The 14,528-nt window shown below is 36.4% G+C and overlaps 3 protein-coding genes across 3 annotated transcripts in view; 2 read left to right on the top strand and 1 right to left on the bottom strand.

Moving 5' to 3' along the window:
• Positions 1-14,528, top strand: part of LOC127786488 (autophagy-related protein 9) — a gene marked incomplete in the record, with an annotated part of 1,007,132 nt that overhangs the window by 503,159 nt on the left and 489,445 nt on the right.
• LOC127786567 (auxin-responsive protein IAA14-like) lies at positions 6,073-7,904 on the top strand. Its single transcript, XM_052314050.1, has 5 exons — positions 6,073-6,603; positions 6,713-6,948; positions 7,174-7,309; positions 7,485-7,546; positions 7,663-7,904. Exons 1-5 carry the CDS (start codon positions 6,320-6,322, stop codon positions 7,698-7,700), a joined length of 756 nt encoding a protein of 251 aa, XP_052170010.1. The 5' UTR covers positions 6,073-6,319; the 3' UTR covers positions 7,701-7,904.
• Positions 8,704-13,209, bottom strand: LOC127786504 (F-box/LRR-repeat protein 17-like). Its single transcript, XM_052313951.1, has 11 exons — positions 12,356-13,209; positions 11,828-11,929; positions 11,455-11,599; positions 11,144-11,328; positions 10,821-10,925; positions 10,491-10,588; positions 10,169-10,389; positions 10,019-10,085; positions 9,852-9,937; positions 9,399-9,497; positions 8,704-9,107 (listed from the first exon to the last, which is right to left on the bottom strand). The coding sequence occupies exons 1-11, from the start codon at positions 12,928-12,930 to the stop codon at positions 9,042-9,044; spliced, it is 1,749 nt and encodes a 582-aa protein (XP_052169911.1). The 5' UTR covers positions 12,931-13,209; the 3' UTR covers positions 8,704-9,041.

Here is a 14,528-nt window from a genome sequence, read left to right as displayed (position 1 = left end):
GTCATGTGGGCATGACTTGCTCATGCTTCATCATTCATCATCCTCCACAATTTCATTTTTGGCAAGAGGGATAAAAATGTGCCTCAATTTTAGATAAAAGATTATTTGGCCCTTTTTATTTTCAAGTTGAATTTCTTGTAACCTTTAACTTTTAATTTTAAATCTATTATATATGTCTCTTAATTTTTAATTTTATAACAATCACATGCTTGAATCTAGTAAGCATAATGCGCGAAATACACGTAAAATTGAAGTGTTTAAAGGTAGCACCATCATCATCTTCTTCTCATTTTTAGTGCTAGCGGCCTCTCACTTTCTTCTTCGCTAGTGACCTTTCACCGTTCTCATCCTAATCAACATCTCCTCTTTCTTGACCTGACCAATCTCTCGCATTTTTCATTGTTGATCGACCCTGGTCAATTTTTCCTCGCCATCGATCAACCCTAATCTCTCTTTCCTCACTGTCGATCAACCTTGGCCTCGCATTCTTCGTCATCGAATCGACAATAACACTTAGCAGTAGGAGTTTATGTTTGTGAATCGAATGCGACAAAAGGCAATGATGATTCTTGTTGCATAAAAACAGTGGCACCAAGCACGGAAACATCAATTCGTGTTTGTGAATCGACGGCGACTCAAGCCAATTTGTGTTTGTGAATTGACAAAGGCACCAAGCAAACAAAGTTGTGAATTGATGGCTTCGAGTACCGCATTCCTCCTCTATTGTCTTCACATTCCTCCTCCATAGTAATGATTAGTGTTGTACAAAAACAGTGGCATCGAGCATAAAAATGCCGATTTGTGTTTGTGAATCGACGACAACTCAATTTAGTTTGTGTTTGTGAATCAATAATGGCACTAAGTAAATGAAGTTGTGAATCAACAATGAAGGCCAAGGTTAGGGTCATTGGCTCCAACCTTTGTCTGTCATCCATCGCTGGCCTCGCCTCTTCCCATGTAGTGTTAAAACACGTGGTGCATTCTCATTGATCTAGTTAATGAATTTATATTCTTAGAGAAATTTGATCTCTAATAACTAATACGAAGAATATATTCAATCTTTGAAACTCTCTATCAATTCTTCAATTACAACATCTTATAACACTTTTAAAACGAGAAATTGTTAACACGTCAAAAATATTTTTGATTGGTTCAAATGACGTAAAAATCATTTAAAAGATTGATTAAACATTTTGATAAGTTTTAATAATGATAGAGGATCACATAAGATCTATTCGATTCTTGCAACCTTTTACTAAAATGTACATTGTCTTCTATCCATTTTTCGTTTACATAATATAACCATCTTAAATGTGTTTAAATTTTCTTTTTTCTAATAGAAGTCACTCCCACCAAGACATTATTATCTTTGCTAAATTGCTATCTTATTCCCCCACAAAACATGGGTTAAGTCTTATGAATTTCCCCACATATGGGTAACAAAAAGAAACCTAGCTAAATAAAAAAGTAATACATTTACAAGTTTTCATGTAATTTATGACAGGGTTATGTTGTTGGAAATATTTTGTGTGGGTTATCATTAATTGTTAATGATTTTATTTTGTTAAAAACGAGCTAACAATATGATTGATTATTTTTTAAGAGGATTGCACGACATTCCCGTTATTAATAGTACTAGTCTAACTAATTGTTAGTAGATGTGTGCATAAATTTTTTTGGACTTAAGGTGCGCCTTTAAAACAGAGTATAAGTCATTATCTAATTAACTCGTAATAAGATGGTTATCAAATAAATATTTTATTTACAGTTAACTTCCCTCTTCACTGTTTTAAATAATAATTTTGGATTAATTTTTTTTGTCGTGTTACGTGTTGTATGTTTGTCCTATTGAATGATTGCTTGTCTCAAAAGTAGTGAGAGAAATATCATATTATTTTGATTTGAGATCTCTGTTCGTGACTGTGATTTAGTATCAGATCAAATCATACAAAATTCTATTCAATACTAGAATACACTCTTATCATCTAAATATTCTACATATGTATAATGAACAAACCTCTCTCTTTCTTTCTTTCTTCTTACAAAAGATTTTGTTTCTATTTTTTTCAACTTTACTCAAATATACACTACCAACTATGAGTCATGAAGACCCTTTTTAGCCTTATAGGAATAGAACTCAATAAACTCAAATTCTACAAGCAATGGGTAGATTCAATAAAGCTGATGAGTTCGCCAGAGACTAAACCTAAATGCAGGTACAACCAAGAAAAGCATAGGTTTTGTCATCCCAAAAGTGAACGAAAAACACCAAAGAAACCAACTCATAAAGTGATGGGGAAGGGCCAAAAGGGGAGCCATGGCCAGCGGTGGACAAGCTAGCCCTGCAAGATAAACAACTCATACATGATGGAGAGCCCCCCAAAAGAGACCAGTGGCATTCGACAAAACAATTAGCCAAGATACCCAAAATTTCTTCCCAACTACACTTGCTGCCCTATCCTTCCTCTATCTTTGAATTTCAACTCAATTATCTTGCAAGGACCACTCAATTAAACAATGGTCCACCACCCTTTGCCAATTTAATTGAATCATTTTCAAGTACTTCAAGAGTTTTGTGGACAGGATTGCTTTTTAGTTTAAGGGTGTTCATAAGTATGCTTAAATTAAGATATTTGGGTTATTTTTTTTAATTTTAAAAAATTAAATTTATCGACCCGGGTCGAGTTTAAGACGAATTCTAGAATTAAAAAGTCTTAAAAGAAAACTAAATTAAACTAATAAAATACCCTAAAAAGTCCTTAAATTTTACTTTTAACCCTAAGATTTCTCTTCCTTTTTATTTTGGTGCCACGTGGGTTTTGGATATTTTATAAAAGTTCTTAGAATGAGGGCACGAGACACAATCAAATCATACCTAATTTTGATGGGATTAATTTGATTTCTTATGAAATTAGAAACAACCTGACCCACGAATAATTCGTCCATATTATACTATTTTTGGAAGATGGTGAAGCCTAAGCAAGGCGAGGGAGGGAAGCTAAGCAGCCTATGGGCATTGGAAGCATTAGGGTAGGAGGGGGGGAATGAGATTTGAGGGTGCACGAGTACACACGTGCGATGAATTAAATGCTTTGATGGGGATGTACGCGAGAGCAGTGGGGCCAAACCCACACGTGAAGTGAGGTGTTGGGCCCCAAATGGGACCATTAAGGGCCATAACTCAACAGTCCCTACCTCACTGCCCTTCTTGTTTGTTTTCCCCAGTTTTATGATAGCTGGCCCATTCCATCCCATCCTCTCCCTTGCCTTCACGCATTCAATAATGCGCGTCTCCATTTATCCATTCCACCTGTCTCATTATGATTTTTTTTTTCCCCCATTTATTAGAAAAACAAATAAAAATAAGATTTAATTTTATTCATATTTTTTAACTTATCAACCATATAACATGACACCACTTATGTATTAAATCAATTAAAAATTAAATTTATAATCTCAAGACTCAAAAGATGACGTTTTTAAACATTTTTACTAGTTAAAATGGGTTGGCTGCCGACACCAAACCGGGCTGAAGCAGCCCAAAACAGCCTTTTCTTCTTTACAGGGGCTTTTTCTCCCCTACCCACTAGACAAGACCCGTAAGTTAGAGCCCACTGGATAATAGTCTCCTCCTTGTTTGCAGATCATGTTTGAAAATATAATATATTCACAATACCATTTTATAATTTATATATATTACTATAACGAGTCATAGCCATTGAAAAATAGAGCTCTTAAATTTGGGTATTTTTACTTTTTTTTTTTAATTGACATCAATTTAAAATATGTTAGCATCACCGCCTAAATAATTGATCAATGATCAGGGGATGATCACAGGGTCTTGACTAAGATTCTAAGAATAACTAGAATAATAATAAATACAGTTAGATATAGATATCTCTCACAAAAATGGGAGCAGAATGAGATGGAAAGCGGTTGATGAGAGAGAGGGGGGTGGGGCTGATGCCCTACAGCGGCGCACATGGAATAGGGTTTGACATTTAGGCGACACTTTGCTAAGGAGGCTTCTTCATATGCCCCCTCCTGGGCCCCATCCACCTCCAATCCCTTCACATGCGTTTCCCGCACTTAAAAGAGTTGGATTGGATCCCACCACGTCAACACACACATATATGTATACACCCAATATATATTATATTTATTCTAAGTCTTTGGATTAAGCAATTGTTGCATTTTATTTATTATTTTATTGTTAATCTATAATGTATAAACATAATAATATTTGTAATTTATATTTTATTATTCAATATTTATGAAAACTCAAACTTAATTGGTCAAATCCATATTTTTTATTCTTGTACTTGTTATTTTTTTTGTATAGTCATTTAAACTTTTTGTTATTTTAATTACACATCTAAATTTATATTTTTTAATCAATTTAATTTTTAAATTTTATTTTTTTATATGATAATCCAAATTTTTCTTTACTTATATTTTTAAGTTAATTTAATTTTTATATTTTGATGAGTATAAAATGCTGACTCATCTCACTTTATTTTTTTAATATGTTAAAATATAATAATTAAATTAATCTAAAAATATAAATAAATATAAAGATGTAACTAAAATAATGAAAAGTTTAAATTGACATAAAAAAATTAAAATATATTAATTAAATTGATTTAAAAATATAAAATAATAATATAATTAAAATAAAAAAATTAAATAATCACATAAAAAATATAAAAATCTAAAATATATATATTATTCGGCCAACCTGATTTTCCCCCGGAGCTAAACATAAAGTGACGAGGTAACTATGAGTCATGACCTAGCTGGCCAACCGAAGTGAACTGGGGGTTTTGCGTTGGGTCAGTCTGGGTGGGTCACCCGCATAAGTGCTCTGACATGTTTGGATAAGTCATTCTGATCGGCGAATATTTTGGATCAGAAAATGGAGAGCTCGAACGAGTCGCGACGGAACAATCAAAGGGAATTTCAACGTCACCACGCCTTAACGTGTCCCAGCAAAATGGGAAAACTCCAGCTCAAAGTCACGCCCCATGTTAGCAATTCTATGGAAAAAAAAAAAAATGGAACGATAAAAATGTGTATTATTTGATTTGATATATTTTAAATATGGTTAAAAATTTAATTAAATATTTATTATATAAAAAATATTTAAAATATAATTAATTTATTTTAATACGTTTTAACTAAATAAATTTGACAATAAAAATTTCAAATATTATATGTAGATAATGTGTCAAATATATATTATAAATATATTATTTTATAATTAAATAATATAAATATATATTAGATATATATAATTAATCTCTTCAACTACAAAAAAAAAAAAAAACCCTCACTTTCCAAGAAACTCTTTACCTTCTCCAGGACATCTTCTTTCTCTTTCTCTCTTTTCCTTGTGATGCTTGCCTTTGCTTTTCTTCTCTAGTTCAATAATGTCATTTCCTTAGTCTCTACCCTTCCCTTGTCATGTTGCCCGCTTGTTATTCTTCTTCTTCTTCAGTCTAGCAATTGTCTCTCATCGCCCCCTCACCCTCTTGCCATTGTTCTTTCGTTGCGCCGTCAACTGTCATTGCATCCCCTCTTTTTGTCGTTGCTGCACATCTCTCATTCTCTCGCCTTTAACTGTCGACTACACGTTCACGAATTTTTCAGCTAAATTTTTAAAAGTTCAGCTAGTACCTATTTTATACTTTTTAATGGAATAATTCATATATAAGTTGAACATTTAAAAGATACGCAAATATAATATTTTAGATAAAAGTAAAAAATAATTTACTTATTATTCACGAATTATTTGGGTGATTGCTGATAAGGGTCACGCCACATCAGTACTCCAAAGTCCAAACTACTAAAAGATTTCACAAAAACAAACATCAACCAATAAATCACAAACAAAGAATTTATATTGTCATTTTGTAGTTATAATTTAGTTTTTAAATAAATTTTAATTGATAAAGAGTAGATAAATATCTAATAATAATAAAAATAGATTTATTTTACAATTCTTCTTTGTGAAAAGTTAGATTAGATATGAAAAATATCATTTCCAACTAAAAAACAACAAAAATTTGCCATTTGGAACCCACTTCTTTATCAATACCGGGGAGCCAAACACGCCTTTCGTCGTCCTCCTCCTCACTTCCACCATTATTGGTCCCTCGATCTTTCTCTGAAACTGATAATCTCTACACTGTATTATTAGCGTTCGTTCCATTACTTTCTCTTTCACGTCCAAAACTGAGACGCCCACGCAAGAAAGAGGGGAAGTGAATAATATATAGAAGCTACGTACCTAGCCAGTTCTTGTTAGTGGAGAAAATCCATGGAAGTTGTCGGCCTTAGAATGAAGGAGGAGATTAAGGCTACTGTGTTTAATTTCGACACAGGGACGGAGTTAAGGCTGGGCTTGCCCGGCGGCGGCGGAGCAGTTGAAGAAGTAGCTGTGGCGGTGAAGAACAGTAGCAGTGCTATTATTAATGCTAACGGCAAGCGAGGGTTCGAGGAAAGCGGTGGTGTGGATTTGAAGCTCAACCTCTCCAGCTCCAAGGAAGCTGATCATATCCATCGGCCTGGCGACGAGAAAGCCACGATTACCTCCACCGCCAAGTATGTGATCTTATATCTTCTCCCCTCATCTCCCTACTCTTAACAATCCTGAAATCGGAAGACGCGTGGAATAAGTAGTTGATATTTGTGCCGGAAATGTGGAATTTAGGGCACAGGTGGTGGGCTGGCCGCCGGTGGGATCTTTCCGGAAGAATATACTGCAGGCGGCGCAGAAGAGCGGCTGCGCTGAGGAGAGCGAGAAGGCCGGCGGCAATGCGGCAGCGGCGCTGGTGAAGGTTAGCATGGATGGCGCACCTTACCTACGCAAAGTGGATTTAAAGACGTACCTGAGCTACCAAGAGCTTTCTGATGCCTTGGTCAACATGTTTCGCTCCTTCGCCATTGGCAAGTACCTGTCCTGAAACACTCGAGTTTTAGAAAACGATAACAGAATCACCGATTTCAAAAATCACTTTGAAATAAAGATGAAAACTAAGCTATACAAAACAAAGATATTTCAAGAACTTTGAATCTCTTCTGTCTCGAGATAACGAAATCATCACTAATCAAACAAACATTACTGCGGAAATGATGTTGACTGGACCGATCGGTCGTCCTGATTGATTGAAGGTAAATGTGGAGCTCAAGGAATGAAGGATTTCTTGAACGAGAGCAAGCTCACGGATCTGTTGAATGGTTCTGATTACGTTCCTACCTATGAAGACGGCGACGGCGATTGGCTGCTCGTCGGCGATGTCCCATGGGAGTAAGTCATCATCATCTCCGATGATCTTCTGAATTCCGATTCATCATCGTTCGTCATAACTGCAATCCTAATTCTGCGCGCATAAACAAACCAGCCTAAAAATCAAATTAATGAGAACAGCTAGCTAGCAATCCAATTCATTGATTGCTCATAATTATGAGATTTCAAACTGCAGGATGTTTGTTGAATCTTGCAAGCGGCTACGTATAATGAAGGGAAAGGAGGCCGTCGGACTCGGTAAGAACTTAAGAACATTCAATCGAATGAGAAAATATTTAAACACACACACACACACATATATATATATACACACACAATTTTGATGTATGAATGCAATTGAGCTTGAATTTCAGCACCAAGAGCTATGGAGAAACGCAAGAGCAGGCGCTGATGGAGATGGGATGATTTGCAGCTGCAGGCATTGGAGTGGAGCGTGTCAATGTTATGGTTTGTATTAATTAATGTGATAATTGTATTAATAGGCGTGTAATTAAGATTTACTCTTGTATATTACTTGCGTTTACCCTACCATGTGTACCTACTATATTAAGTAATAATATAATTAGGTATATCCTTTCACTTTTCAAAATTTAAACGACAAGTCAATATATTTAAGTTATGAATCCTAATTTTAAAAAATTTAAAATAGATTAGAAAGATTTAAATCTTTAGTTAATCTAAAATTACTAAATTTGAAAATTTAAAAGATTTAACATTGAATATCTTGCTTCATCTAACTTATATAAAAACTAAGACTCCACGTATAAAATGATCTAATTCATCTTCTTTATTACATATACTTGCTTATGCTTTTATAAGTGTTATCGTTCCCACCATTAACAATTCATTTGCCTAAATATCATTCAATGAATATTTAGTCTACTTCCATCTTTCAAGTAAATGTATTTGAATAATAATTCTAGTGATTGGTAAGTTTAGCAATCAAACTCATGACGGGGCATCTCAACTCTAAGGAAAAAAAAGGGCCCAAATCCAAGTCCACACCATAATATACATATTGCCAATTGGCCAAACTTATCCAAGGAATCAATATCTGACTATCTGCATGCATGATCTTAGTCCTTTACCAGTCCCACAGTAAGCCTTTATAAAGATGTGATTTTTCGAGATTCAAGTACTTCATTAATCATTCAATCTTAATTCAAATCCAACTTCTGCAGTCACATACCTATTCATCTGCCACTAATTAGCATCCCTTAGATTCATTGTCAACAACATAAAAAAATAGAGTTGCTTAACTGATCCTGAAATGCAAAATCATCAAACGAGCACCAGTTCCACCTATATAAAGGCAACCAAGTGCCAGACTGACATTATAATATCAGCCAATCCCTAATATTAGCATTAACAGCTGCATTTCCAAGTTCTATCTCTGGCATAAGCTAAGAGAAGAAAAATAATTGAAGAAAAAAACAACTTATTGAAACAGCTGAATAATTTATTAATTTAAAGGCTAATGGATTTAATTTAATAAACAAGAACCCTGATCAGAAGAAGTTTTGCCAACCCCACGGTTTTGAAAATGTAAGAAACGGGTGGGATTGTGACGAAGGAATAAGGCATTACCCACTAGAATTTGAACAACAATTTGAGCCCCCCCCCCCCCCCCCCCCCAAAAAAAAAAAAAAGATAGTTATATGCCCTTCAATTATAAGATGGCAAACACCAAGAAATGACTTCCATGTTTAGATTACAAAGAGCACATCTTCCATTAATCCACAATTACAGCACATTGTCGCTTGAATAACCTCATTCCCTTGTCGCCGCCGCCACAATCCTGGAAGAAACAAACTTATAAACGTTAAAATTCCACAACATGGTCCGAGAGAAGATTGTAAGAAAACCAAAAACAGAAGACAAGTTCAGTAGACTTCATCAACAAAGGCACAATAGAAGAATTGACTGGATTTTATAGGCAATTCATACTATTAATTTCTATTTAACTCTGTTTTTATAATTTGATGGGCAAATTCTGCTGTGAAAAAGTGTCTTTTAATATGACATTTTGCTAAAGTAGTCACAAAATTAAAGTCATCGATCTACAAGCACTGCAAGTATTCACCATTACCTGTTGGCTGACAAAAAGTGGGACCCGGACTCTCTTAGAACTATCAGCTAATCGCTTACGAGGATAATAGCTCTCTGCACCAACCAATTCACTACAAACCTGTAAAATTAAAGCAAAAAACAGCAATTAAACTTACTGAAAAATGTAACACAATCTTTTTAATAAGTACAATGCCTTAACAATGCAGAAAACGGCCCCTTGGAAAAAGCCTCAAGTAGTTAACAAACAAATTTCTTTCTTTTGTATTACTGCAGAATAAAGGGCATTAAACTGCCCTCCAGCAAGAGGACATATTATCGTGATGCAGTATTATCATTACCAAGCTATCCTGAACAAGTCTAGTCATCCACATATACCACAGCCTTAATTTTATCAATCTTCTATTTGCATAAATTGGCTAGGTAGCTAAGCTAAAAGGCAAAGATATGAATTTACAAACAATAGGCTATTCACCTGATCTCGAATGGCTTCAACTAGAATATCTTGGCAACCAGACACGTGCACACTTTCCAGATTTGGACACTGAAGTAGCAATCTCTCTGAACGTGAGAAATACACAAATTCAGTTGACATTTGGCATCTAGTAGTTCAACAGCTTGAAGAGGATAATGAGAACGTACCAGGGTGCAAATTGGCACAAGAATTTAGATTCAAATCATTGAGTTCTGGGCAATTCAAATACAAAGCCTGCATGCACATTCACAAATTCAGAGTCCAGAATGAAGTAATAGTCAATCATATGATACAAAAGTTTTTAGACAAACTCTCACATCCAGGCCAGAACAACCCCACAAGCTTAGCTTTTTCAGTCTGCCGTGCTTGATTATAAGCTTCTGGTAAATAAGGTGCAGCTTGCTGTTTGGAGTTTTCTGCAACACAATGTCAGAGCATTCTTCAGATATTTGACTCTCGGGACTGGAATCACATATGGTCATTCCACAATCCATGAGTTCAAGAAAAGGCAGTTGAGCTGCAGCAAATTGGATTCCACCTGAAAAGATATATAGGAAGCATACAAAAGTTGGTAAAATATCAAAAAGTAAAAATATAAATATGTAAGTGGACTTCGTAGCGAGCTGGATTGAAGGTTACTTGAAGTAATGTTGGGACAGAGAGCAAGAAGAAGGCTTGATAATGTTTCAGGGAACACATTGCAGATCATTCCAATGCCACTGTCACTGATGCTGGAGCTGTAAATTGATGGGGGCTTAAAGAATCAGTCTCAAATAGGAAACCTGAAGACAAGAAAATTCTTACTAAAGAACTATTAACACACCCTGTTTGAACTCCCTCCACTCATTTGGTCAAATTGCAAGTATAGAAAAGGCAGGAAGATAATGAGGCTAGATATGTTAATACCATGCTCCAACTCAACTATCTTTACCTTATGAAAGCATAACCAAAATGAGGACTGAAACATACCCACTTAAATCAAGCAATTCTAGGTTTGAGTAGGTCGAAGAAATTGCTGCCACAGATGCATCAGTAATTTCTGATCCAAGAACAAGAGAAAGCATTTGCAACCCTCTGCATGGTAGAGAAATAATGACGGGGTTATGCATCAAAGACAACTCGTGGCACTTAACACAAGACATCAATATGAGATCACAGCCAAAATAACAATCTTATACCGTCCTATCATTTTTTACTATTTTACTTGGAAAATGGGATCATTCGTTGAGGTATCCACAACCAATGAAATGCATTATCAGGCAATACAACCTAAGCATCTAATTTTAACAGACCTCAATTTTGCTGCTGTTAGAGCTAGCACAACAGAATGAGAAAGTCGAACTGATGCTATGCGTATGTTCTGTAGCCTTGGGCAGCCTCTTCCCATACCATCCACCATTGCAGTAAGGTCAGTATTGTCATTTTCTTGGCGGGAAAAATCTAGGGAAATCTCCTTCATATTGGGGCAGTTGAAAACCTAAATAGCAAGATCATGGATGGAAGAAATAAATTGAATGCACTACAGCTGCAACTGAAAATATAATAAACATGTAGGAAAACAGTGCCTTAAAAAGAAATAGCATGAGAAAATAATAGTACCGACCGTCTTAGAGAGGGAGTGAAGCCCTGAAAGCCAAAATATAGAAAGACTAGATGAACAAAGAACAAAACTGCTGAGGTTAGAACAACCTTCCATCTTCAGGCTCGTAAGACATCTTTTATCAGCAACAAAACGGCCTAATTCATCCCTACATCGAGATCACATTACCTATCCAATTATTTCTACTAGTAAAAAAAATGGATCAAACAGAAAACGGATCTACCAACTGCTAACTTTGAGAAAACCAATTTTGTCCAAATAGAAAATCATGAGATTGCTAATCAGAGTGACCAACGAAGAAGAAATTCCCAGATCATTGTCATCCAGAAATACGAGGGGCAATTAAAAATAAACAAAAAGGGAGAAGAAATAATACCCAGTTATCCGGTTGACTGAAGTACCAGATGTGAAGACCTCCATGGATTTCAGGTTAGGACAAGAGAAAGCAATGCAAGCCAGCATTGTTGCATCCACATCACTGCAGCATCCAAATAGAAAGTAAGGAAAAGGGAGAGGTAAATCACATCACAGTCTGATCTCTTAGTTTCGTTGCCTTCATTCCCATTTCACCAATGTCTAAGATTGAAAGGATTGTTCCATTAAATCTAGAAGAACATGAATCTAAAAGGAAAGCTAATCAGAGGTTAAACCAAAGTTCACTCATTTAACTCACCGACGCCTCTGAGTTCAACAAAAGATCATTCACTGGCATTACACGGGTTATTTCGCAAATTGAGATCCTTGTTTCGGTTTCTGTTCAATTAATCACATATCATAGTCATAGTCCAGCATTTCTGTTATTATTGAGATGGTTTAATCCTGTTCACGGTGGTTTCAATTGATCCGTCTAATAGAACCCTAGATCCGATGAAAAACTGTTAAAAGACCCTAGGAGGACCCTAACCTTTCCATCCTAAGAGAGAGCCTAACAAGCCCCGGACACTTCTTCAGCACCAATCCAACAAATCCAAGATGAGCGTTCGCCGGAACCCTAAGCCTCAGCTCCTCCGCCGCCCTCCAAACCCTCCTAGCCGTGTCCCTCCACCCCTTACACACCTTCGCCGCGGATAGCAGCGCCGGCGGCGGCAACCTCCTCAGCACCTCCCACAAACAACTCACCGGAAACTGACCGGATCCCATTTCGACCTCCAACTCAGGCGCACCGTCGTCCCCGTCGTCGTCAGACTCGGACAAGTCCCGGGCATCAATGTCGTCGAAAGAAAGCGCTCTCCGGATTTGAGGATGAGTCTGGCGGGGCAGCGACGGCGGGCGGACAGACGAGAGAGGGGAAGACGCCGCGCATGCGGCGGCGGTGAGGGTGGGGGTGGTGGGCAGAACATGACAGGAATGGCCTTTCTTGGGGAGACCGCAACGGCCACAGTTATAGCCGCCCCGCTTTTTGCCTCTCTTGGGTTGATCGGCGCCGGAAGTGGAGTAGTCGGCGCCGAGAGTGGCGGGGTGCGGCTGGTGGCCCTGCATTTGGTGGTTTCACTTCGGAGACTGTAGAGGGAGAGAGAGAGAGAGAGAGAGCGGGAGAGAGAAGAAATATAGGGAGCGTCCCGGTCGGGAAGGGGCGGGAATTGGGCCATGTTTGGCGCCTTGCTTTTCAAAATAATTTGACTTGAGCCAGAGCCAGCGTCTTCGTCGCCTCCACCTATTTTCACTTAAAATGTTCCAACTTACAGAGCTCAAAATAATAATACAACTATGAGGTATCCTTTTAAAATTTTCTTAATAATTTCCTTTTTTTTGTTTCTTTTCATTTTCAGTTTTCTGAGTGAAAAGGAAATAAAAAATTTTGTTCGATTTTGATATGAATTGTCAAGAAAATCAAAGTGAAAACTATATGTTTAATACTATATTCATGTTCTAGATAAAAAAAAAAACTATTGATTGTTAAAAAATACAAAAAATAAGGTATGAATTGTCATATATGGCCTACAACTTGCCGGATCATGTGTGAAGATGATGAACCTCGCCAGATTTGGAGTGGGTCACCTTGAAAAAGGCTAAAAAAAATATGTGATTTCGATTGCCAAAAATCCACAAGCTCGGTTATCGACTATGATTATTATATTACTAGATATGCTCAAGTCTGTCACGAAAATAGTTGGATTTGATAAATTAGTTTCTAAAAATACTTGTAATAGAAATAAGACTTAGGTTGTTGCTGCCCCCAACGGGCATAGCCCACTGATCAAGGACGAGTACAAGTTGTTCCTAAAGAGGTCTTGGATTGTAAATTGTTATATAATCAGTTGTAGGTCTCATGTTCGAATCTTGACCCTGAGTTGCATAACTTAACCTTCTTGCAAAAATCTTAGGACTAAGCTACGGAGCCCCCTGGTGAGGAATTTCCCCTTTTGCTCCCAAAGAGTTAGATTGTTGCTAATGTGGCTATAATGTAGGGAAACATTGTAGTGCTAACGTCGGCCACTAGTCATAAAAAGATAGGATTATTTTTTTTTTTTTTGTTAACGCACCGTCACAAAGCGCCCTCTGCTGTTTGGTCCCCACGATCTCAGCAAGAAAGGTAAATCAGAGAATCCAACAAGCAGATTTTGACCCCTAGCACAATCACAAATATGAAGACAACAAGTAATTTTTATTTTTCAGAATCGCTCCTTATCTGCTAAACTATCTCCTAACTAGGGCTAGAACACAAAACTTGATGATCCAAAGAGCAACACTCCCAACACATTCTTCATTTATCAGTTGATCTACGCCTGCAAGAAAAGGTTTTTTGATTGAATAAGGAAGAAGAGAGATAATGTCGGTTACTTTTTTTTCCATTTAATTCCAAAAGTTGTTTCCAATATTTTGAAAAGAAAATACAACAAACACCATTCCCATTGTTTTCCTTCAAAAATGCTGGAATGAAGTAAAAAAATTTAAAAAATTATAGAAAGGGCAATATTTACAAATAGACCCTAATATTTCTATTTAATTTTGTTTGATTTATTCATAAATACTGCTATGTTCTATAACTTATATGAGTTATTTATGTAAAAGTAGATAAACAAAATGCAGGAAATCCGTTTAATATGATCTCCTCCTCACAGAATAAAGCCAATAAT

Source organism: Diospyros lotus, chromosome 12 (genome assembly GCF_014633365.1).
Source record: "Diospyros lotus cultivar Yz01 chromosome 12, ASM1463336v1, whole genome shotgun sequence".
Classification (NCBI taxonomy): domain Eukaryota; kingdom Viridiplantae; phylum Streptophyta; class Magnoliopsida; order Ericales; family Ebenaceae; genus Diospyros; species Diospyros lotus.
The sequence above is the reverse complement of the archived record's forward strand: the minus strand, read 5'-3'. Positions and strand labels throughout refer to the sequence as shown.

Excerpts from the sequence above, each read along its gene's own strand:
- LOC127786567 (XM_052314050.1), top strand. The coding sequence starts at position 6,320 with ATGGAAGTTGTCGGCCTTAGAATGAAGGAGGAGATTAAGGCTACTGTG. Across the intron at positions 6,604-6,712 it reads ACGATTACCTCCACCGCCAA|GGCACAGGTGGTGGGCTGGC; the intron begins GTATGTGATCTT and ends TGTGGAATTTAG. Across the intron at positions 7,310-7,484 it reads GTCGGCGATGTCCCATGGGA|GATGTTTGTTGAATCTTGCA; the intron begins GTAAGTCATCAT and ends TTCAAACTGCAG.
- LOC127786504 (XM_052313951.1), bottom strand. The coding sequence starts at position 12,930 with ATGCAGGGCCACCAGCCGCACCCCGCCACTCTCGGCGCCGACTACTCC. Across the intron at positions 11,600-11,827 it reads TCAGTCAACCGGATAACTGG|GGATGAATTAGGCCGTTTTG; the intron begins GTATTATTTCTT and ends ATCTCGATGTAG. Across the intron at positions 11,329-11,454 it reads TTCACTCCCTCTCTAAGACG|GTTTTCAACTGCCCCAATAT; the intron begins GTCGGTACTATT and ends CTTGCTATTTAG.